We start from the raw sequence: 24,419 nt of genomic DNA, 5'->3' as shown, positions 1-24,419 counted from the left end.
TTGCCCTCTCTTTTCTGTGAGATAATTTTCCCCTTTTCTTCCTCTCTTTCCCTCATTCTCCCAGTGTATCCTTCTTTCTCATTCTTTGATTTTTTTGAGATGGACCAATATAATCAACTCACAGCTGTGCCCTTTGTCTTTGTATACTGCTTCTAACTGCCCTAATAATGACAACGTTCTTAGGAGTTGCAAGTGCCTTCTTTTCATATAGGAATGTAAACAGTTTAACTTTATTGAATCCTTTATGAGTTCTCCTTCCTGTTTACCTTTTTATGCTTTTTTTGAGTCGTATTTGAAAGTCAAATTTTCTGTTCAGCTCTGGTCTTTTCATCAGGAATGCTTGGAAGTCTGCTATTTTATTAAATGTCCACTCTTTCCCCTGAAGGATTATATTCGGTTTTCTTGGGTGGGTTGTTCTTGGTTGTAATCCTATAATCTTTTCCTTCTGGAATATCATGTCCTAAGCCCTCTGCTTCTTTAAAGCAGAAACTACTAAATCTGGTGTCATACTAACTGTGTCTTCATGATATCTGAATTGCTTCTTTCTGGCTTCTTGTGATATTTTCTCCTTGATGTGGGAGGCTCTGGAATTCAGCTATAATATTCCTGGGACTGCTATTTTTGGCATCTCTTTGGGGAGATGATCAGTAGATTCTTTCAATTTCTATTTTATCCTCTGATTCTGAGACATTAAGGCAGTTTTACTTTATAATTCTTAAAATATGACGTCTAGGCTCTTTTTTTGATCATGACTTTAAGATAGTCCAATAATTTTTAAATTATCTTTTGATCTATTTTCTATGTCAGTTGTTTTTACGATGAGATATTTCACATTTACTTCCTTTTTTTATTCTTTTGATTTCATTTTATTGTTTCTTGATGTCTCATGGAATCTTTAGCTTCCACTCACCAATTTTTAATTTTTAATGAATTATTTCATTAGCTTTCGTACCTCTTTTTCCAATTGACTAATTCTACTTTTTAAGGAGTTCTTTTCTTCAGTGAATTTTTGTGCCTCTTTCACTATTTGACCATTTTTATTTTTTAATGTATTTTCTTCAGTAATATTTTTGTGCCTCTTTTTACCAAGCGTAATTCAATTCTCTTTTCATAATTTTCTTACATCACTCTCATTTCTTTTCCAAATCTTTCCTCTACAATTCTTATAGCTTTCTTGGGCTCTTGCAGGAATTCTTGTTGGGCTTATGTCCAATTTTCATTTTTTAAGGCTTTGCTCATAACCATTTTTACATCGTTGTCTTCTTAAGACAGGGCTTCAGGGAGCTCACATTATAATAGGGGGAGATGACAAAAAGAAGAAATTTCTACAAGTCAGGACCAATATGGGGGCAAGGGGGAGGGCAGTAAATAGAGTAATGGCCTTCTCAGGAAGCCCTGCTTCCAAATGCAACCTCCAACACTTACTAGTTGGATGATTGCTTTATACCTTCAGCCTCAGTTTCCTCATGTGCAAAATGAGATATTAATAGCACCTACCTCCCAGGGATATCTTGAGGATCAAGTGAGATACATACAGAAAAAGCACTTTGCATACATTAACATATGTAAATGTTGCTGTTGCTGCTGCTGCTGAACATGGAGTCAGAAAGGCCTAGCAGCTTTTAGGGCACAAAGCATCTGCTTTTGATTTTCTCTAGTGACATTTCCATTGATAAAATCATATTTTTAAACCTTTCTTTGTATGTGTAAGGAACGTGCTATAACTGTCACTCAGTAGAGTACCAGCACATAGTAGGTGCTTGACAAATGCTTATTGACTGACTGGTAGCATACAGAATAACAAGAGAAAGTATAAGCTGCATAAAGATATTAATCTCTACATAGGATGGTATTTAAAGAAAAAACCTCCAATAAGCAACATGTTCATTTCTTCATCTAATGAAATCATTTTGCTGATCCTCTGTGATACTTTCCAGGAGACTGAGAGGCTGGAGGAGCATGTGTACAATGTGTCAGCAGAAATTGTGACCTTGAAAAAGCAGCAGATCCATCTGAATCAGGAAATCCAAGGAGAAATGAAACTTTTGGCTAACATCACAAATGACCTCAGACTAAAGGACTGGGAGCATTCCATGACACTGAGAAACATAACATTAATTCAAGGTGATATGAAGTTGTTTTACTCCCCCAACAGACCCCAGCTTGGAAGTCTAGAGACAGTTGAGTTTGGAGTCACATAGCCCAGGAAAGGGTTGCCCGCTTCAAAAGGGACCCTTTGCCAGTGGGCTGGAATGGAGTCATCAAAGTCTCTGGGGGGTTACTTGATATAAGAAGCAATCCCCTAAAGGGAAACTGGATCTTTGAGTAGGTCTGGTCAGTACTTACCAAAGTTGAAATCCCAGTAGGGCAGAGATCGGACACAATCCAAAGATAAACACAGTCTCTGCTATCATATTGGATAATAAAGAGAGAGCCAAGAGATCCCAGCAGGCTAAAAGGAAGGATGAAATCTTAGACAATGGAATTTAATAGAGATAAATGGAATGTCTGACATGGGTTCAAAAAGTCAACTTCGCAATCAAGTTAGCAGGATGTTGTGGTTAGATAACAACTTCTCTGAAAAAGTTCTGGGCAGGGGTTAGAAGAGAGGGCTAATGAGATGGTCCAAAAACTGACAGGACCGTAGCCTGCTCTAAGAGTGGCAGTGTCCACAAAGGAGGAAGTGGTATTTGCCTATATTGCAACCGTACTTGAGAGAATGCTGAGTTCAGTTCTGGAAGTGTCACATGAAGAAAGATACCCCAAATTCAGAGAGGGATGGCTAGCAAAGGGAAGAGGTTAGAGGCTATGGCACACCTGGATGAGATAATAGAACCAGGGAGGTTTGACTCAGATAACAGTCAGAGATCCCATGATCCCTATCTCTAAGCTATTTGATGGGTTATCAAGGGAAACGGCCTTGTTTTGCTTGGTCCCAGAGGGCATAAGCAGGAGGGATAATGGGAAGGGACACTTGACCAGCACCGATAGAACTTAATGGTGTCTCAGGCTCCTTTCAACTTGGAGATTCTCCAAATGATTCTCAGCAGTAGGTGGGAAGTGCAAGTGGCAGTGGCATTGGGAAAGGTGAGTAAGGGTAAGAGTTGGGCAGGAGTGGGCTGACTGGCCATGAGTGAGAGGGCCAATATCAAAAGGAGAGAGCCACTGGCTCTGAGGCCATCGCTACTCTACTGGACTGAGTAGAAGGACTTGGGCTGAGAGAAGGACAGTCAGCCTTCTCACTACAATGTAGTCTAGTGTTTCAAGAGGCATGCCCTCTCCCTGGAGGGGTGCAGCATCCTTTCAGAGGATTATTATGACCCCCTAACTCCTCCATTATGCCAAGGCTTATTTCTTCTTTTTTTTAGTTCAATAAAGGTTTATTGAATTCATTTTACATCTACATACAATTCAATTTATACCAAATAGTGCTCTATTTTAAGGAATGGGCAGGTTAGCAAAGTTCAAAATATACTGAGATAAAAATGTATAAAAAAAAAAGAAAGAGAAATGAATAATTCAATAAACATCAACCATCTTGACAAAGAACATTTTGTATCCTAGTTCAACATCATTTCCTGAAGGCATAATACAGTGTCCCAAAAGTCTTGGTGCAGTTTTGAGCTTAGGTAGCTTAAAAAACTAAACCAGCTTGAACTAAATTCCATTATTTCCTGAGTAGTTGTAGGGAGGTAATGACAATACATACACATAATTTTTAAAAGTAGGTGTAAAATGTATTAGTGTTAATAAGTTATCAATCTTAATTCCATAAATATACGTCAGTAATGCCAAGTCTTGTTTCTTGCATGATCGGGCCCATCTGGACTATGATACATCTGAATCCATGGTGAAATAAATTTATAATGGGCTACACTGGCATTCAAACCCCCCCAAGAATATTTACAGATTGAGGCCTTCTAATTTCCTTACTGATGAAGTAAAGATGAGATAGAAATTTGGTATGCTTTTGTATTTTATGGAAGAAAAAGTGAGGCAGAAGCTGCAGGGCTAGAAAGGACCTGAGTCCACCTAGTTCAGAGCCCTCATTTTACAGATAAGGAAATCTAGCCAAGGTTCTACATGGAGCTGTGTGTAGCGGAGAGAGATCTGGGTATAATGGAAGACCTGGGTTCAAAATCCCCTTCCTCTCCTCATCTGTAAAAAGGGAAGAGTGCTGTTGGTCAACAGTACCCCTCATCCCACATAGCTACAATGAGTAGAAAATCATGAAGCATCTTCAGGATAAGACACATGAGAGGAGAAAGTTGACCAGCAGACAAGCACACACTCTTCTCTCCTCAGTAATTTAGATGTCTTTGCCGTATCACAGTCATGATCAGCAATTGCCATCCATTTCTTTCAAGGCCCTGCTGGACCAAAAGGTGAACAAGGGGACAGAGGCCCCCAAGGAGAAGTAGGGGCTCCTGGCATCACCGGCCCAAGAGGTATGTGAATGGAAACTGAGTGTGACTGGACACTGACTGGATGCTCCACTCAGTGAAGCAGAGAATGGGGGACCTTGTTGAGAAGAGTGTCCAGTGACCACAGTTACACCTGCATCCTCCAAGAAGGATGAAGATGTCTGAGGGCAAGCCCAGCTTAAGGGATTTCTGCCCTGGGGATTTAAACAGGAAAAGGAGACAGCTCCTGCCTCCAGGGAGCTCACCCTCTAATCTGAGGGACAGAGTACTTGAAGAATAGTTCAGTTTGGAGAGGCCTGGTGGTATGTGGGTTATGGTTGGGGAAGGAAATAAAATAAGCATTTATTAAGCACCTGCTGGGTGCCAGGCACTGTGCTAAGTGCTTTACAAGCATTATTTCAGATGGGAAGATCCTCAGGACCCTGGAAAGCAGTGGGGACATATGGGTCTGCTTCGTGCTGAAAGTAGGTGCCTAATAGATGGGAGGAACACTGGGCAATGGCTTCATGGTTCTTTCCCACACTCCACACCTTGGTATCCAGTTTGGTTCTGGTCCCACTGGCTGGGCAATCATTGGCAGACTGGACCAGGGGAGGAATAGTTTATGGACAGCCCCAACATCTCTCCAAGGTCTTGAGGTGACAGGATCTGGAGCTGAAAGGAGCCTTAGGTACATCTACATACAATTCAATTTATACCAAATAGTGCTCTATTTTAAGGAATGGGCAGGTTAGCAAAGTTCAAAATATACTGAGATACTTAGGTAAATCAATCCCTTGAATTTTATAAATGAGGAAATTGAGACCCAGAAAGCTGAAATGATTTTCTAAGAACAGAACAGAGATTCAAATGCAAGTCTTTTAACTCCAGATTTATTGTTATTTCAATAGTCCTAAGCTGGTGTGGGTTTGGAGGAGAGTTGGCAAAGCTTGTGAGCATGTATATAAATGTACATATATGTACATATGTTTACAGCACATTTATATGTATATATGTTTATATATAGGGGAATATATGCTTTGGGATAATCCAAGCCACTCTGGATGAGTATCAAGGAGCTCGTATCAACACCTATTAGAATGACTCAGGAATCAATTTGATACACATTTTTTCCAGTGCCTACTGAATGCAAGGAAAGCATTTAGGGTTGGAGATACTACTGGGAGATACAAAGATAACAGTAACCCAGATCCCACCCTCAAGGAACTTATGTTCAAATGGGATTATTGGAGCAATGGGCACAGAAGTTCTCTGGAGTCTTCAAAACTCTCGACCAGTTTTAGAGCTGATTCTACATGCTCTTTTCCCAAAGGGTCCAGTGATGGGTCTCAGATTAGTCCCCTTGGGGGAAAAGGTCATTCTGGTTGCCCTAGGTCTGCTCTGTCACTGGTCGCAGCTGGGGTGGGGAGAGTGTGGAAGGTTAATTGAAGCCTCCCTGGCTTACAGTAGCTCCAGTCTCACGTTGCTGACTGACTGCTGGACAGCTCCCCCTGGAGGTCTCTTAGGTACCTCACACTCAGCACTCACCCCAAACTCACTGTTTTCCCCCCTAAAACCACCCTCTCTTTCTTGTTTCTGTTAAGGGGTCCACCATTATCCTAGTTTCCTGAGTTCATGCCTTTGGAGTCATCTTCAACTCTTTGCTCTTTCACCTTTCACATCCAGTTAGTTGCCAAGCGTTATCAATTCTTCCTCCTCCACACCTCTTGCATCCCTTTCCTTTTCTCCACTCACAGAGGCTCCACCTGGGTCAGGTCACCAAGTTCCTTTCACCTGGGCTGTTACAATAGTCTCTTAACTGTTCCCCTGCCTTTAATATCGCCCTCCTCCACTGCACCTTCTAAATCCCTGGCAAATTAAAATTTCTAAAGCAGAGGTGTGACCACAAATGGTTCTGTGTTTGGCATCTAAACCCCATCAAAATCTGGTTCCAACATATCTTCCCAGGCTAATTACAAACTATTCTCCTTTATGCACTCTATATTCCAGCCAAAGTGGCTTCTTTAGGCACCCACTGGTTTCTATCAAGCCCTGCTCCAGAGACATCTCCAGCACCAGGCTGCACTGAAGAGAGGCCAAAATCCTCATCTCTGGGGCCTTCTTCAGGGCAGACAAGATACCCTCACCTCCTAAACAGGCTCCTGTGCAGAGATGTGCTTGCTCCTGCTTTCTGTGCTGTGGGCCTCCTTAGGTCTCCCACCTCATTAAGGGAGGGAAGTACAATCACCTCCCTCCCTCGCTGAACCTCTCTATCCCACTCATACTCCGCCAGGACTTATTCCTTAATGGTTAGCATACTCCCATCACTCTATATTCACCCCATCCCAGTGATTCTGAAGACTCAGATATGAAAGTACAAGCCCCATTTCCCATCCCCAGATGCCCACTCACTTACTCCTATTCATCCCAACCTTACACCCACTTCCGATCCCTGTCAATGTCCCACTGAGGTCTTCCTTTGCACTCTGCTCTTTGGAATGCCTGCTACATAATGAAAAAAATTCCTTTCATTTTGAAACTCTTTCTTTCAGACTTATTTCAACTTCTCACCCTCATTGAGATATGGTTCCCTCATGATGACATGGCATCTCTTGCCACCCTTTCCATTACTGGATGTACCTTCTCTCATAACCCCTGACTCATGGTCATTATAGAGTAGTCAGAATGCCACCTTGCCCTCCATGATGCTTCTAAATTCTCCCTCTGCCATATTCACTATGCCTCTCTTCCTTTTAAAGACTCATACTCTCACCCAATCCAGATCTTGGTGGGTTATCTACAAACCCTCAGGACATTCTTCTTCCTTCCCCAAAGAGTTCAAGGTCAGATTCATAGTCATTACAAATTCTCCCATTTCTGCTCATTTCACTCTGGTCATGAGTCTTCCAAGGTCCTTCTGAATCCATCCCTTTTGTCATTTCTTATGGTTCAAGAAAATCCCATTATAATTGCTAGGGTCTTGACCAGCAAGTTGCCCTATCTCAGTACACAATGATGACGTGGGAGCAATGATGGTTATAACTCTGCTTTATTGGCAGACATTATCCAGTTTTATAGGGTTTTGCACTACATAAGCGGAAGCAGGTGGTAAGGGGATGAGAGCATGGGAAGATCGATATCTGGTGGGAAGAATCTGGATTGTTGTAAACTATGTTTCCTACAAGCGTATGGGAAAAACTAGGGCTGTGGTAAGGTGGTTTCCGTAGGAGTATGGGAAAAGGAGGGGAGTGCTATTCTACAGTGATGGGGAAGGCTGGGAACAGGAGGGGAGTGCTGTTTCTACGGTATCTAAAGAGGCATGGGAAGGCTCGGGCAGGATACAAACTGATTATCAGAACTGTATGAGCTATGTGAGGCACGGGGCAGGATGCCCTTGTAAAGTATCCAAGAAGTTCCCATTAATTAAAGCATGGTTGTGTTAGGCACTGGTTCAAGAGCATTCGGTAATGGCCAGCTGGGTTCCTCCTACTGGGCTTATGAGTTCTTGGTGGATGGACTCTGCCTGCATGAGAAAGGATGGCTATCAGAGCAAGAGGGGGGTGCCATTAAGGGGGGCTGTTAGGGACGGAGGTCTTTCCTCCGGGCGCCTAGTGTTCCAACTCCTACTAAGCCCGTCTGGCTTTACCCAGGAAACAGGCCAAGAGCTAGGGTCCGAGCAGCCCCAGGGTCAGCACTAACTCCCTACAATAATCATTTCCATTATTTGTTCAGCTCTTCCCTAATTCAGGGACACCCCCTTTAGTTTCTAGTTCTTTTCTATAACAAAATGGCTATATGTATTTTTGATATGTAGGTCTTTTCCTTCTAGCCTTGATTTCTTTGGAGTATCACTCTAATAGTGGGAATGACGGGTCAAAGGGGATACATAGTTAGCAGATTTTTGGATATAGTTCCAAACTGCTTTCCAAGAATGATTGGACCACGTCTTAGCTCCACCGACAATGTACTCTATTAGTATATCTGCTTTCCCACATGCCCTCCAACAATTGGGGTTTTTTTTGTCATTTTTGTCAATCTGTCAACTAATGAATATTTATTATTATTATTTTTAATAGCTAACATTTATTAATCACCTACTCTATCAGGCACTAGGAATATAAAGAAGAGCAAAAACCAATCCTTGCCCTAGAGAAACTGATAAACTGATAGGAGAAAACAGCATATATAAGGAAGCTGCAAAGGGAGATGGGTGGAAGGGGACATTGGATGTGCTGCAGGGCATGATGAAATCCAGAGAATATACCTGGGTGGGAAAGGGCTATGAGTTGGAACTACAGAATTGTTTTAATTTGAATTTCTCTAATAATTAGTGACTTGGAAAATTGTTTAATATTGTGGTTGAGAGCTTGCCTTTCTTATTTTAATAAGTCTGTTCATATTCTTTGATGGTTTTTTCTATTGAGGATGGTTCTTACATATTTGTATTAATTCCTTATATGTCTTGGATATTAGGCCTTTATAAAAAATAAATGCTAAAAGATTTTTTCCCAGTTAACCTTCCCTTCTAATTTTAACTGCATTGATTTTGTTTGTGCAAAATTTTTCAACTTTATGTAACCAAAATTGTCTGTTTAATCTCCTGGGATTCTATCTTTTGTTTGCTCTCTTTTTTTAAGGCTCTCCCTTGATCAATGTATTGACCAGTCCAAGTTTCAACAGAAAAACACTTTTTTAAAGTAAAAAGCATGAGTTTGGCACCTGTCTGACCTTCCTAGCATTCATCTTAAAAAGCCAATAAATGGGGTTATAATGTCTAGAAATCTCATCAGGGATGGGGGGGGTGGGAGGTCTTAGCTACATTGGCAACTGAAAAATGTCCTCCAGTGCATCCCACAGATCCTCAAGCATCCCCCTCCATTTCTGGACATCTCTTAATGGATAGGTAGCTCGACCTTATCTTGGGCTGAAATCTTCCTTTCTGAAACATCTGAGTCCAAGCAGAACAAGGCTCACTTTACTCAGTGACACACTGTGAACCCAGGAGTAATGTCCGAGGAGTCTGCCAAGACAGTTGGAGCCAGGCTTATGCCTTATTTCTTTCCACTTGTACTCGTACTTACCATGTGCCCATCACATCCTATATCTGTGTGACATGTTAGCCTTTAGAAATATATGCCCTTCCCACCTTGGTCCCCCAGAGTTGCCGTGGCTTGCTTTGACCTCTGTAGGACAAATGACTGACCTTGGGTCACTTTCTTTTTCTTCCTTGGGTTCCTCAGGTCTTCCTGGTCTAAAAGGTGACAGGGGATTAACAGGCCCCCAAGGGAATAAAGGCAATCCTGGAGCCCCAGGGATCGTCGGAAGACAAGGTACCATGATTGTGCAGCCACCACATATAAACACATGGAACACAACGTGGGAGCCAAGAGGAGGAATAAAGGGAGGAGAAAGAAGGAGAGAAAAAACAACTGGAGTGTTGGTCTGGGCACAAATCGGGGTAGAGAAGTGGTCAGTGAAGCTGGTAACGGTTGTGCCCTAGAGCACTTACCAGTTTCTAAGGGCTTTCTTTGCCTTATTCCTCTGAGAGGTTTGGAGGGCGGAAGTGGTGAGGATTATTATCCCCATCTTCTCGTTGAGGATACTGAGGCTGCTAATGACAAAATGACTCACCTGGGGTCACAGAGCCTAACTCCATGAAGCCTAAGATCACCTAAGGAGGCAGCTAGGCAGCTCAGTATATGGAGCGCTGGGCCTGGAGTCAGGAAGACCTTAGACACTCACTAGCTGTGTGACCCTGGGCAAGTCATTTAACCCTATTTGCCTTAATCTACTGGAGAAGGAAATGGCAAAGCACCCTAGTATCTTTGCCAAGAAAACCCCATAGACAGTATGGTCTATGGAATCATGAAGAGTTGGATGTGCCTGCACAACAAAATCCCCTTGACATTGGGGTCAGTCTCACTGCCATTGAAACATGTGGAGCTGGCAGCCCACTAAGCCACAGATGACTGGCTCCCTAGCCCTGTTGGATTTATGAAACTGATCATAAAAACGACAGTACCAACAGTAACCAAGGCCCTTTCCCTTTATCCCTGCCACTTCTGTCTTTTTCTCTGTTAAGATCCTTTTTGGACTCGAACTAGGAACATCAGTCAGCTCTCTGTCCCGGTCTTGAGTCCACAGTTACCAGAGTTAACATGAAAACAATGAAGTGCTTTCTGTACACTACCTCCTTTGGTCCTCACAACAACCTGGCATGAGATCAGTATCATGGCTATTAGCCCATTTTATAGACAGAGAACCTGAGGCCCGAGGGGTTAAGTAGCCTGCCTAGGGGTCCCATCTGCAAGAAGGAGGGAAATCACAGGAGGAGGGAAGGATGGCACTGTGGGGCAGAGGGGAAACCCACTTTGTCTGGCCCCTCAGTTCTCCCCCATGCCCTCGGGGGCTCTGATGGTCTGCCCTTGATTAGGTTCCTTCCTGCGTGTAATCTTGTAATCTGTCCACTTGTAATCTGTCCACCCCCCCCACCCTAACTCTACCACCCCATTCCTCTAAAGCAAATATGAATTTCTTTTAAAGGTTTTCCTGGCCCGAAAGGGCAAAAAGGCGAAAAGGGGGACCGGAGATATTACTGTAAGTACCTGCAGGGTTCGTCCCTGGCTTGGGTTTCTTCACTGTGGTCACCTCTGGCCTTGGCTGAGCCGTGATGGTGACTTTAGACAAATTCTCCCCCACTTCTGTCATTGAACCTCAGGGTGGCTCCATCCAGGTCCACCATGTCAGCCCATGTTCTCTAAATGAAAACAGGGTGACTGGAAGCAATCCAATAGGACCCAAGGCAGCTTGACCCAGCTCGAATGGAAATTGTCCATTTGCACTGTATTTTCAAATTCACTTCCTAGAAATGTTCCCTCGAAGCTCCTTAGAGAAGGATGGGAACACATGATCGATTCTTTCCTGGTCATGGAGGGGAGTGTGAGCTCCCCAATGGCTTCTGCAGCCTCAGCCCTCCCAGCCTTCAGCTTCCAGGTGAATACTGACCAACAAAGTAGGACTTTCCCAAACCAAAAGGGGAAAGAGAAAGCTTTTCCCCTCTCCCAGGCCAGGAGTCCTGGTCCACAGGAAGGGGATCTCAGTCAGGCCCAGAAGACACTCTTCAGGTGTGGCCTTTGGAATGCCTCCTGGCAGATTGTGTCATAGTGCCTTGCACACAATAGGCACTCATGAAAGGGTTGTTGGCTGACTGACTGGGGCCTTCTGCCCTAGGATCTCCTGTGGATGTGAGGAGAGGTTGGAGAAGAAGGAAGCAATGACTGATCTCCAGCCATCATCATCATAACAATAATAATAATAATAAAGTTAACATTTATATAGTGCCTATTATGTGCCAGACACCATGCTAAGTGCTCCACAAATACTACCTCACAACAACCCTGGGAGGTAGGGCCTATTTCACAGATGAGGAAACTGAGGCAGGCAGGGTTATATAACTTGCCCAGGGTCACACAGCTAGTAAGTGTCTGAGACCAGATCTGAATTCAGGTCCTCCTGACTCCAGGCCCAGCACTCTCTCCACTGTGCTCCCTAGCTCCCTGTAGAATGGGAAAACAGTGGAACCTCGGGTCATACCACCCCCACTTCAGGAATGACATCTAACTTAGACCACTTAGTTTCCAGCTAAGGAGAAGGAGGCCCAGCTGGAGAGCTCATCATTGGAGCCAAGCCAATGGCTGGAATTCCAAGCTCGGCCCTTCTCCTCTGCACACATCTCCACATCAGCCTTGCTGGATGCCCTAAATGGCACCCACCGTAGAGGAGGGGATTGTGTTGACCATATTTACTGCTGCAGAATGAACTTTTCCATTTTACTTGGGAGCCCGAGGGTGTATGACACATTCTACAAGGTATATTTTTTCCCAACATCAGGAGACTGGGCCCTGACAACCAACAGACACTTCTCTGATCCGGGGATATGCCAGATACCTATGGCTCTGAATCCAAGATGCCTCTTCCTATTCCCCTGCTGAGCCCATCAGTCAGTGGGCCAGACCAGGGTCCCACTCTGGTTTGTGCACTCAGGGTTTCCAGAGAGCTCAGCTCCGCCTTACATGATGCTTGGTACTGGGCCATGCCTCTGCCTCTGCCTCTGCCTCTCACCCTCCATCTCGACTAACCCCTCTCCTTGTTGCAAGGTAGGGCCCTGGCCTTGTTAATGCCTGATTCCCAGTGTTTCCCCTCTCCTGCCTCTGCCTTGCCAGCTCTAACCATTGGCCTTCTGATTCAGTTTTACATATACTCCTGGGAACTCCCTCCCTCCACTTCTCCAGTGCCACCCGAGGCTGGTTTTGTGTCAACACCTTTTGTAAACAATAAAAGTCCCATGTCACTGAAGTAGTATCATACTGTAAAATCATCTCAATTTAGTAGATTTTGGTTTTTAATGGTACAGAAAAGAAGAGCTTGAAAATGATTATCCTGGAGGAAAAAGGCATATTTGACCCCAAATTGGGTTCTGTTTCGAAGTTCTGAATAGACATTAACACAGCCATATATGATTTTGCAAGGTAGATACTGGCATCTGTTTTCTGAAATGTACTGGCAATGTACACAAGAGATCCTGAAATGTCCTTCATTAGAGATGCTGTACACTTTGGGTAGCTTTGTTATATAATTACTCATTGATCTTCTGGGAACAAAGAGACAAGGGGGTTTGTGTGTATTAGAGGGAGGGAGGGAGGACGAATCCCTGCAGAAAGGCGTTAAGGTCCTTTTGGTTGACTTGACAACAAAAGCAGAGGGAGGGGCTTACTGTCTTTCTACTACATGTGTCTATGACATGGCATAGACCCTCCCAATAATGGGAAAACAGTAAATACAAGTCTGATGATTCATATAGGCACAAGTAACATGACCAGAAACAACTGTAGACTCCTTTGGGAATATAACAGTCTTGGGCAAGAAATTGGCAACCTTAGCTAGCATTTTCCTCAAGACTGGTATTACTGGCTGCAGGAGCAAGTTCTGTACTAACAAAGGCAATGTCTTAAGACAGCTAAACAGATCATTTGAAAAGAACAAAAATATTTTCTTAGATTGTCCAAATACTTCAAGCAAATCTATATAATGACCAAAATTATGGTGAGCATTCTCCTTATGATATTTTCTTTAGCCAAGATCAGAGCTAGATGAGAAAGTAAGATTCCAATTGGAGAATAAGAGAGAGGGAGGAAGAGAGGCACAGGGTGTAGCAACAATTCAGCTAGCCACTGTTGTGGGGGTAAAAGACCCACACGAGCCCAACAACAAGAATGCTGCCAGCACAGGTTCTTTTGATCGGCTTTACTAAGGAAAGCAATGTTAAGGGGTTAACAATCTCACTTTAATCCAACATATACATATAAACTCATTTAGTTCAGGAGGAAAAACCAGCAACCTGAACTTCAGAGCAAATACAAACAAGTTACAAACAATATAAACAGACCAGATCACAATTCATAGTTACCAAGAAATCATCAACATCTGGGTTGACAAGCCAGGAGGCTCTTAGAGCAACTGCCCAGAGTCCCACACCAACCTTCCTCCAGGAGTAAGAGCCTCAAGCAAACAAATCTGTTCTCTCTTTTTTATAACCTTTAGATGTCATCAAATATCATCTGAGCCACCAGAACTTAGGCACATACTATTGGCTCTGGTCTTAGCAACTCCTCTTAGGGCTCTGGGGGCTTCACACCCACATGGGCTTAACACCTAGTAAATAGGGGTTCGGGCCAGGAACTTTCAACCTAGTAAGGCTTAATCAAAGACAATTAGTTTAGCATTATAAAACAGTAAAATGTTTCCACCTTAATTTATATTGCTCAGGAAGAAGCAGAGAGTGTCAAAGAGGAAAATGCAGATGTGGAAGGAAGGAAGGAAGGAAGGGAAGGGGAAAGGGAAGGGGAGAGAAAGAAATAGGAACTGAAAATTTGCTAAAAGCCTAAGAGATTTGTTATCAGACAGATTTCCAAATTAAAAGCAGACATTTAGCAAAAAAAAAGGGGGGAGGAGGGGAATAACCTTATAGTGGTACCTCCTAGCTATTTGGTTCTTTCTTTACCCTTCTGGTTCACTGTATGGTAGGTAGCCTTGGAGGATTTGGGAGGGATAGGGTATTGAGAGGAGATGGGATGATGAAGAACCACACAATGCTAATTCTACAGGGTTCCTAAAGTCTGGATATGTGGGCAAAAATGCTTATTTTCAAGAAATGAAATGAATAAAATTTTCCACAACATTTTATTTAATTGGAATATTAACAAATAGCATCTTCGATATGATTTCCATCATTTGTGATGCGAATGTCGATGCACTTTGCAAGATTCATGTGAACTTGATGCAGTAACTCCACGTTGCCATCAATTTTAGCACATTCACTCTTTACGTGTTCAGTCAAATGTGTTGCATCTGTGATTTTCATTGAGTACACCTTCTCCTTTAGCAAACTCCAGAAAAAGAAGTTACTGAACAACACAGAGTCTTAGGTGAAATGGTTAATGAGATGTTAATGAGATTTCCTATATGTCCAGACTTCAGGGACACCCCGTAGTTCCCAGGGTGCAGTTCTTCTTCCTATTCCTGTTTGAGGAGGGAAGGATTCAAATTAACAATCCTAGATGGACTAGCATTAAAGGGGACTTGATAACTCTAAGTCAAACACAGGCTTGACTTGAGGATGTTGATCTTGCTAGAAAAGGAGGATGTCTAAAATGTTTGAGGGACCTAAGTTGGCCAGCTGGTTTGTATTCAGAGAGAGATTGGGGATGGTACTAAGCCTCTGAGAATGGATAGACTTTTCTCTTACAGAAAGTCTCTTTCTATAGTCTAGTGAATGGGTGCATAAGGACCTTTCTTCTCACTATAAGAGCTGATGCTTAGCTTCTGTGCTTGGCACAGAGACAATTCCCTCCCTTATGGGAAGACTTTAGCTAAAAACTATAAGCGGCATCACAAAGAATCCAGGAGAAAGGAGGAACAACATGGAACAGCTAAAAATCACAATGCCACACCCATCAGGGAGCAGTTGAAGTGACATTCCACATCATAACAAAGATGTGATGACATCTGATGCCATGTGATGACAACCAGAAGACAATGATGGGTCAGTAGTGTCAGAGGTAACAGATACCCTTCTGTGTATATGTGTATATGTGCATGTGCTAACCACAGGCAATCCTCACGTTTGTTGCTCTATGTGTATATGCTAACCACATAGGTTTCATCTACCCTGAATCACTATTCATTTCTACTCTTCCCACTAGTGGTGTACATATTTGTAGGAGAGTGTGTGCCACACTTTTGGTCAGAATATTCTATTATGACATTTATTACCATGCTATTTCACTAAATGCCTTTACTTTGAATTAATTGCATCCTTTGTCTGACTAATAAAAATGAACATACTGGTAGGGGCTAATCAGCTATGGTTTTGGGTGGATGCAAATCTATGCAGTATCTTGAGCCTTGGGTAGTTTTTGATGGGTGAGGGAAGTATAAAAGAGGATGCTCTAAGTTCTACAAATGGAATAAAGATAAGGAATGCCTTGATTTTTTTTTCAAACATAGGCTATGGGACTAATATTATCCTGACTACGCACCCAAACTGACCAGACTTACTCAATAATTGGTAGACTATTGCTTTCCCAATACCCTCATCAGCAAAGCCCCCAAATCCTTCATTTGGGCGTTAGGTGGAAGCTTCAATGAGAAGCCTTTTAATCTGTTGGAACTCAGGCCCGCATTTCATCATTAGAATATTTTGGTATTAAATTATGCCACTACTTTAATTATTATGTCACAGTGAAAATGAAAGAGAAATAAATTACTCTAGTGGAAACAAAACAAAAGGCATGGAAGGAAAAAGAGAGATTCAGGAGAATAAGCCAAGATTTTGCAGTAGGTAAGGCAATGCAAATGCGGCTAGATCACAGATCACACAGTTAGTTTGAGTACAGCTGTTGAGTATGATCATAAATCAAGGGAGAGCCTAAACAAGGTGCTCTCAGAGGGCAGGAGCCACCAACAGAGGTCAGCACAAAATGACAGACACATAAAATGGGTGTCGGGGAGCCAAAGGACAAAAACACATGCCCAAGAGGTTGCTGGGGAGAAAGTTGAAGGAAAAGTAGGATTATCTGGCTGGCAAGGATGGTGCTTAGGCTGCAAAGCAGCCAAAATCATCCTGGTCAGGAATCAAGAGAGCTGAGCTTTAATACCAACCTCACTACCTAGTAATCATGTTACTATGAACCTCAGTTTCCTCTTCTGCAAAGTGGAGATAATAAAACTTGAATTCCTTTCCCTACCAGCTAATTAAACCATTTGTAAATGTTAAAGCTCCATAGGAATGTGAGTTGGGATTGTTATCATCATCACCATCACCGTCATCATCTGGAGGAAAAGGGAGGGAGCAAACAACTGTCCAGAGAGGTTTCCACATCTGGACACATGAAAGAACCCCAGAGAGCATGTGTTGTTTGCCCTTCATTTCTGAAGAGGACCAATGGCACTATGGGTGATGCCTTGACTTGCATGTGGATTAGATTGAAATGAGGCAGAGCTGTGCAAAGTCCTCAGCTTCACTCTCTTCCATAGTTGTTGAAGTTCATTTGCAAGGCAAAAGTCAGGATGGCTGGCAATGACCTGGGATGCAGTGGGTGACCTTGGTATCTTCAATGTCTGACCAAGCTCTGAGCACTTCACAATGCCTGCTTCATTCAGCCACCTTCATGGCCATTGGAATAAATTGTTCTCATCCACCCATTCTGCTGGGGGAAGTCTTCGCATGCTTAGGGTAGACATCCCCCTAACTCACCAATGGGTTTGAGGTCCATTGGTTACCCTCAACCTGACTTAACCTGTCTGCTGAGATGGTTTTACTGGGGTGTGACTGCTGTGTGTACTACAGCTTTTTGGAGCCATGGGTGAGAATTGGATGAATCAGGTGGATACCAAAGGTGGAGGAGCGGCCCTGAAAAGATGCGCCCTCACACCAGAGATGTTAGTCCTTTTGAATACCCCACATATCCCAGAAAACAGAATATGAATACCCAAGGTCCTGTGTTCAGTTTTGACCTCTGCATGGTGAATACATATTGACTGTCAACATCACTGGCAGCCAGACCAGGACAGTCCAGCCCCAATCCCAGACACCTTGGCAAGTGAAGCTCTCCAAATGTCCTTGGTCCAGAGTGACTTTCAGAAATCTGAACCCTCTGTGTGTTGGAGGTGACATTTTATAAAGACAAGAGGGGAGGAAGCTTAGAAGATGACTTAGGAAGGGACCTGAATGATAATAGTGTCCAGCCCCCTCATTTTCTAGGGAGATGGAAGTCAATGGAAGGGAAGGAGCCTCCTCCTGGTAACACTTGAGTCCCCATGGTCCCTTATTCTAGACAAACTCACAGGAAAGGTCCGCCCTCTGGCATTCAGTAAACAGATCTAATTACCTACTTTGTGACCAGATACCTCCTAGGCAGTAGGGATAAAAGGACAAAAAATAAATCATCCCTGCCCTCAAGGAACTTCCATTCTAATGTAGTGAGTTAAAACTTTACCAGCATTATTCTTCCATTCCACAAGCAGTGGTCCAGTATTTACTCTGGGCTAGGTCAACGCATCAGCACCTCTTCCTTCCACAGGGCAATGCTGGTGATCTGTTGCATTCTCTCTGGCTTGGCAGGGGTCTGTGTTTTATCCAAGACAAGCAATTGCAGCCACAAAATTGGCCTGGTGTGAACTGTCCTAGCTCAGAGGACCCTCAGCAATGGGGCTCTGACCTGGGGGGATAAGCGTGCAGGAGCCATGGGTCTCCAAAAGGCGCCATCTTGGGCCCCTGACACATGTCACTAAGGGGCTGACCTTTGAACTCCATGACTTTTCCTTCTGTTTGAGTTCTGCCTTCATTCTGCACTTCAGGACCAACCTTGGTAAAGGCCTTTCCCAGGAGATGCGCTCCATCACAAGCCAGCTCTTGCTACTGTTTCTGCATTCCGAAATCTGTCATTCAGAGTCCCAAAGATTTAAAGTTGGATGGGGCCTTGGAGGCCATCGAGACCCCTCTCTTCACTGCACAGATGAGGAAACTGAGGCAGAACTTGAAAGCGGGCCTTTGTGACTCCAAGCCCAGAGCCCTGATCATCCCAGGGCCAATCACGAGGTGCCCCTGAAGGGTACCCTCACTCAGGGCAGAATCCAACAAGGCCTGTTGTGTCACTTTCCCTTTGAATTTGTATTTGTTTGATGACAGGCTTCTTCAAGTACATTCCCCAGAAAGTCATTCAAACGGGCAGATTCCATGATGGCCTGAGGACATCACTTCTGTGCTTGTGAATCTTCGGAAATGAAATGAGGAGAACAGAAGTGCTTTGGTTGTGGGTGTGTTAGGGCTGTGTTTCACATGTGATTTTATAATCTATGAGATCTATCTTCTCTTCTCCAGTCTCATTGTTTTTCTGTCTCTCCCCTTCTCTTGGCTGGCTAACATATCATTGTGTAAGCTTATGGGGCCTCGAGCTCAAAAGCACCTCACGGGTGACTTAGTCCAAGCCCCTCTGTTTATAGAAGGGGAAACTGAGGCCCACAGCTAGGGGAAGGGATTTGCTCAGGGTCCCACAGATGATCTCATCCTTCTTGACCTCTGTAGCATTTGTCGGTGCTGGCCGCCTCCTTCCTGGATACTCTCTTCTCTCTGAGCTTTTGGTCCCGTTGGTATCTCAAACTCAGTATCTTCAAAACGGAATTCATCTCTTACCCCAAGCCCTGCCATCCTCCTAACATCCTTAATACTATAGAGAGCATGACCATCCTTCAGGTCACCCATGTTCACAATCTCAAAATCACTTTCACTTCTCTTTCTCATGCACCACCCCTAATCTAGTCTGTGGCCAACTCTTGCTTCTCCCTCCCTGACCTCTCTCTATGTGTCCCCTTCTCCCCAGTCCCACAGGCACCCCCAGGTGCAGGCCCTCATCATCTCATGCTTGCACTCATCCCTGCCCCAAGTCTCTCCCCACTCCAGCTGTCAGTGATTTTCCTAAAACTCAGGCTTGCTGAAGCCAAATCTTCTTTCAATAAACTCAGTGATTCTATATTGATTCTAGGATTAAATTGCAGACTCCTCTGTTTGTTATTTAAAGCCCTCCACAACCCGGCTGATCCAGCTTTCCAGGATCATTGTATGTGACCCTCTCCCTGCCCCCCCCCCCCGCTTTGCACAGGCTGCCCCATCTGCATGCCTGGAACCCACATCCCCTCCACTTTTGCCCTTTGGAACCCCTAGGTCCCTCCTAAGCTCCCAACTCAAATGCCATCTTCAAATGATCCATCTTGATCTCCCAACTGCTGGTGACTTTTCTTCACTTGCTTGGAATTCACCCTGCACACACCTTGTATTTATTACCATGTGAGTGTGAGAAATGTGGTTTTGGGGATCACTGGAATTCCTAGGCAGGGCCAAAGTCCTGAGGAAGAACCTTGTGATAATCCCTAGGGAAGGCTGTACAGACCACAGGACTCCCAGAGGAAGACCAAGTGGTAGCCATCCCTTAATCTGTGGGAATCACAGGGCCTCCTAGGAGTCAGACCCTAAGGAATACCCAAGTGATGGCCCCTTAGGACAGCGATAAGATCACAAGGCTCCCGAGACAGGGCCGGAAGTCCCAAGTGATGTCCCCTTAAGAAGGCTGTGCAGACCACAGGGATCCCCAAGGGAATCCAGAGTGGTAGCCCTCTTAATACCGCAGTGGGGATCACAGGACACCCCAAGACAAGATCTAGGAGTAAGCCTGGCGAGCTTCCGCTGCCTGTTGCTTCCCTTCGCTTGACCCTAGGAAAATCCATGTGATTTGCCCATTCACACCCAAAGAACTCAGGACCAGAGTGGGCAGAGGAAGGCATTTTATTACACTCCCTGGGAGAGCAGGTGTAGTGCTCACGGGAACACTCACACTGATACAGCTGCAGGAGCAGGGGTAACCATTCCCCCCACTCCTGCTAGAGTCATGGTTAGTTTACAATCTTTGTTTTTTTTACATAGTTTTCCTAGGTTATACAGTTTATATAAATAGGATAATAAGATACAGAAGCAAAAGTGAAGTTAATTAGATTTTCCTTGTCTTAGTTTAGGATTAAACTATATTCTTTTACTTCCCCTACTTTCCCTCTTCAACATATGCAAATGATGCAAATCAGTAAGCCTGAATTCTTGACCAAGACCAGACCCTAGATAAGCTTGAACAGGTTCAAGTGGGTTTGGCCTCTCTAATTCCCCAGACTACCTTCTCAAAAAGTATGCACATGCGTACAAGCCTCTGACCTCTCACCTGACCGACCTTGAGGCCTGGTCTCTGCTAAAGCTGGGGTGGGGGAGGGCAGGGAAGCACACCTTTAGTTCTGTGGAAACAAAACTCCTCCTCCCATTTCTTACATGAGGGTGTTTATTACCATGTGAGGGTGTTGCCTCCCCTGCCCCCATAGAATAAAGGCTTCTTGAGGACAGGCATGAACTGTTGCCTCTTGTCAATGAATCTGCAGTGCCCAGCTCAGCAAGGACCTGGCACCTAATGAGTGCTTAGTAAATGATGACTGACTGATTGACTGTCAGATCTGGCAAAGCTGGACTGGAGCCTGGCCTGGCTTCAGGTCCACTATTCCAGCCAGGATACCATCAGACCTTTTTTTTACCTCAGAAGGACTAGGGATTTGTCCAGCATCACACACTAGGTAGTACTAGGTGCCAGGGCATTGTTCTACTCAGGTTCTCCCACCCCAATTACAGTGTTCCTTCCAGTACACTATATTTCTTTACTTCTAGTGAATCTAGGCAAGTAAGAAAGCCATACTTCAACAAAGATCTTGGGTCAGAGAGGAAGCACCCTGGGGTAGCTGGAAGGAAAGTCAAGACCTGGGTTTGAATTCTGCTTCTAGCTATGTAACCATGGGCAATCCATTAAACATTTCTGACCCCCACTTCCTTATCTGTAAAATGGTGGAGTTAGACTGGATTGTCTCCAAGGTCCTCAGCCTTTGTCTGTGATCATACCCACCCCCTTTGTTTTACAGATGAGGAAATCAAAGCCTAGTGAAGGGAAGGGACTTGGCCAAGGGCATATAGGTAGAAAGTAGCAGAGCCAGGATTTGAACCTTGGTCCTCAACATTCAGACTTGGGTTTCTTTTCACTCTCTGCTTCATTTAGAGATACCTGGAAATTAATGTATAAATGAATTTTCAAAAGTCAACACCCACTTTTCCTACAAAGGGACTCTTGACCTGGACTCATATCAATTGTGCTTAGTCCTCAGGGAGTCCAACCCAAAAGAGAGCAGAGTCAGGCTTTCCTTGATCTTTCTGATTCATTTTCCCCATGCCAGAGTTCTGGGGAAAACTCTTCAATGGGCTCTAATTCCCATCACTTGGATTCAAGGCACTTATTTCCAGTTCCATGGGAGGTGCCTCAGGTCTTCCTTCATCACCCCTATTACATCAAAATTCATATTTTAAATGAACCTAAGGCTCCGGTTATCTAAAGAACATGCGTGAATGCCTTTCAAAAGTAGGCAGCATTACTCTGTCTGTAAGCTAACTTGACTGTTGCATAGTCGGTTCTTCATTTTTTTTTAATTTAATCAGGTAAATGCTCTGGCCCCTGATTGAGAACTCTGTGCCTATTGGCAAAGTACACCCACCCAAAGATAATGAAATTGTTGGACCAGACAGAAGTGGAATAAGCAAAGATGAGAGACTCAGGGTGGGACAGGACATGGGAAGAAGGACAAGAACTTTAGAAACTGCACAAACTGCCCTCACAGGACTCCAGTCTAGTACAGGGTAAAACAGAGATCTGAAAACAAAAACAGTACAAAATCCTAATGGGCATGAGCAAGAGCATGCTGCACCCCGCCCCGCCCCCCCCCCCACCAAAGCTGTGCCACGAACTAAGTGTGGGACCTTGGACAATTCATTTCATTCCTCAGGCTATGAACCTGGCTTTCCCGAACAGGGCTCCAGTCTGGTACAGGGTAAAACAGAGATCTAAAAACAAAAACAGTACAAAATCATAATGGGCACGAGCAAGAGCATGCTGCACCCTGCCCCGCCCCGCCCCCCAAGCTGTGCCATGAACTAAGTGTGGGACCTTGGACAATTCATTTCATTTCTCAGGCTATGAACTTGGCTTTCCCTAACAGGGATAGTGACCCCTAGGTTGAGTTCCTCTCTTGGTACTTGGCAAGAATCAAAGGACATCACATTTGGGGCAGTGCTTTGTCTCATGCCACAGAAATCAAACCACACATTCTCACAAACTCTCTCAACAAATGCTTTTTGTGTTTCCCCATCTGGGTTAGTCACCAAGTTGGAAGCAGCTGACAGGAAAATTTAGTATTGTTTTTTTTTTTTGTCATTTTAGCCTCATCTCCCTCAGTTTTATTTTGGGGGGGGGGGCAGCAAATCCTGTATCTCCTTTTTATATCCATTTAGGTATGGACAAAGAAGTGGTTGTCTTTTTTCTCAATTGTTCTCCCTGTATGTAACCTCACAGAGCTGATTTTTGTATCTATGTAATACTTAACAAGTATTACTGCGTATTGTCATCATCTCTGTTGTCTATTCTGCTAGAGTGTAAACTCTGGAGTTTATGTGGAGGATGAGGACTGGGGCTTGTCTCCTTCCAGGTCTCAAAGCTGGTCTCTGCATACTGACTATATACAGAAGCAAGCTCTAAGGCAGCGAGGCTGGCTTGTATGAACCATGTAGACATTACCAAGGGGAGCATTTGGAGCAAAGGATTAGATGGAACGCCTCACATAGGCTTCCTAACCCCACCCTCCTTTAATTGTATGGGAGACTCAAAGAATCTTAAGGGGCACATGGAGGTGAGGAAATGTGTGATTTCTTGAAAGTAATCCTTTGAAGGGTCACAGTTTGGCCATCAGGAATCGAACTTTCTAACTCCAAGACAGAAAGGATCTTGGGTCAGAGAAGCTGCCCTTGATATAAAGGTGGAAAAGGTTATGTCTACAGGTGTACTTAGTTGGTTGGTCTGTTCCAAAAGACCTTGTTTCCTGGAGACTAAGACTCCTCTTCTGGAGAGAAAAGCTGCACACAGCCAGGACACTGGGAACTCCCATTAAGGACAAGGGAGGCAGAAGGAAGCAATTAAAGGTTTCTTTTTTCCCTACTCTGTGATCTGAGATTGTAAAGGACCTCCCACCCTCACTGATAAAACTGAGTCTTAAGCTTCTGTGCTTTAAGCTAAAACAGGAATGGAAGAGCCCCTATTCTTTCTAGAAGCAAAGGACAGCACCTCAGGTGAAAGTTCCAGCTGGAGCCCAGATGGAGAAAGACGCCAAGCTTAGAGAAGACACTGTCTGTTGCTACCTGACCTGGATGCATTCAAAGGGAAGAATGAGAAAGGCTAGAGAGTTATTTGATCATTCTCCCATGCACAATCCTCCAATATTTTAATAACAAATACTTTGTAAATCAGAGGTGATCAGTAGCCCACATTCTTACCAGGGTGTGAGAGGTCAACACAGCACTCAGGACTTACACATTTAAGAGGTTTATGGAGGTATGTAGCACAGTCTACTGTTGGTTAATGATAATGAGGGAGAGCCTTGCAAGGTGCCTGCCTTCAATTTTTCTCCCAAGTCTGTGGTGAATCCATGTACAGGAAAGTAAGCACATGAGATGACAATGCTTCTGGGTCTTTACAACTTAGGATGTCAGATTTGGGGACTTAGAAGCTACTTTCCATGTTTATCATTTTCCAAATTTAACTGTTGGGGACATGAAGGATTTTCTATCGCTGTCTCCACTCTAAAATAGAAGTATTGGGATCTTTGGGCATTCTACCTGATGAGATGGCAAAGAAAATAAGGCAAAATCTGGGCTAACTAGATGACAGAGAATTCATGGATGTCCTTGCATATGGGTCACTTATCTATGCACACGAAGAAGTTTAGGAGTTGCAAACCTAGGCAAGACAAGCCCAAGAATGGAAGGAAAAAAGTAAA

At 44.0% G+C, this 24,419-nt stretch overlaps 1 protein-coding gene across 3 annotated transcripts in view; it reads left to right on the top strand.

Moving 5' to 3' along the window:
- Window positions 1-24,419, top strand: part of MSR1 (macrophage scavenger receptor 1) — a 76,013-nt gene that overhangs the window by 28,487 nt on the left and 23,107 nt on the right. For 2 of the 3 annotated variants that reach the window (XM_036764707.1, XM_036764708.1), the window contains 5 exons: window positions 1,938-2,124; window positions 4,368-4,448; window positions 9,644-9,733; window positions 10,947-11,000; window positions 18,652-19,466. In XM_036764707.1, the coding sequence (XP_036620602.1) occupies window positions 1,938-2,124; window positions 4,368-4,448; window positions 9,644-9,733; window positions 10,947-11,000; window positions 18,652-18,734 (495 nt within the window). In that variant the 3' untranslated portion in view covers window positions 18,735-19,466. Of the gene's footprint in view, window positions 1-1,937; window positions 2,125-4,367; window positions 4,449-9,643; window positions 9,734-10,946; window positions 11,001-18,651; window positions 19,467-24,419 lie in introns of those variants that run through there. The other variant, XM_036764709.1, reaches the window with a different exon arrangement.

This window comes from Trichosurus vulpecula, chromosome 6 (genome assembly GCF_011100635.1).
Source record: "Trichosurus vulpecula isolate mTriVul1 chromosome 6, mTriVul1.pri, whole genome shotgun sequence".
NCBI lineage: Eukaryota > Metazoa > Chordata > Mammalia > Diprotodontia > Phalangeridae > Trichosurus > Trichosurus vulpecula.
The sequence above is the reverse complement of the archived record's forward strand: the minus strand, read 5'-3'. Positions and strand labels throughout refer to the sequence as shown.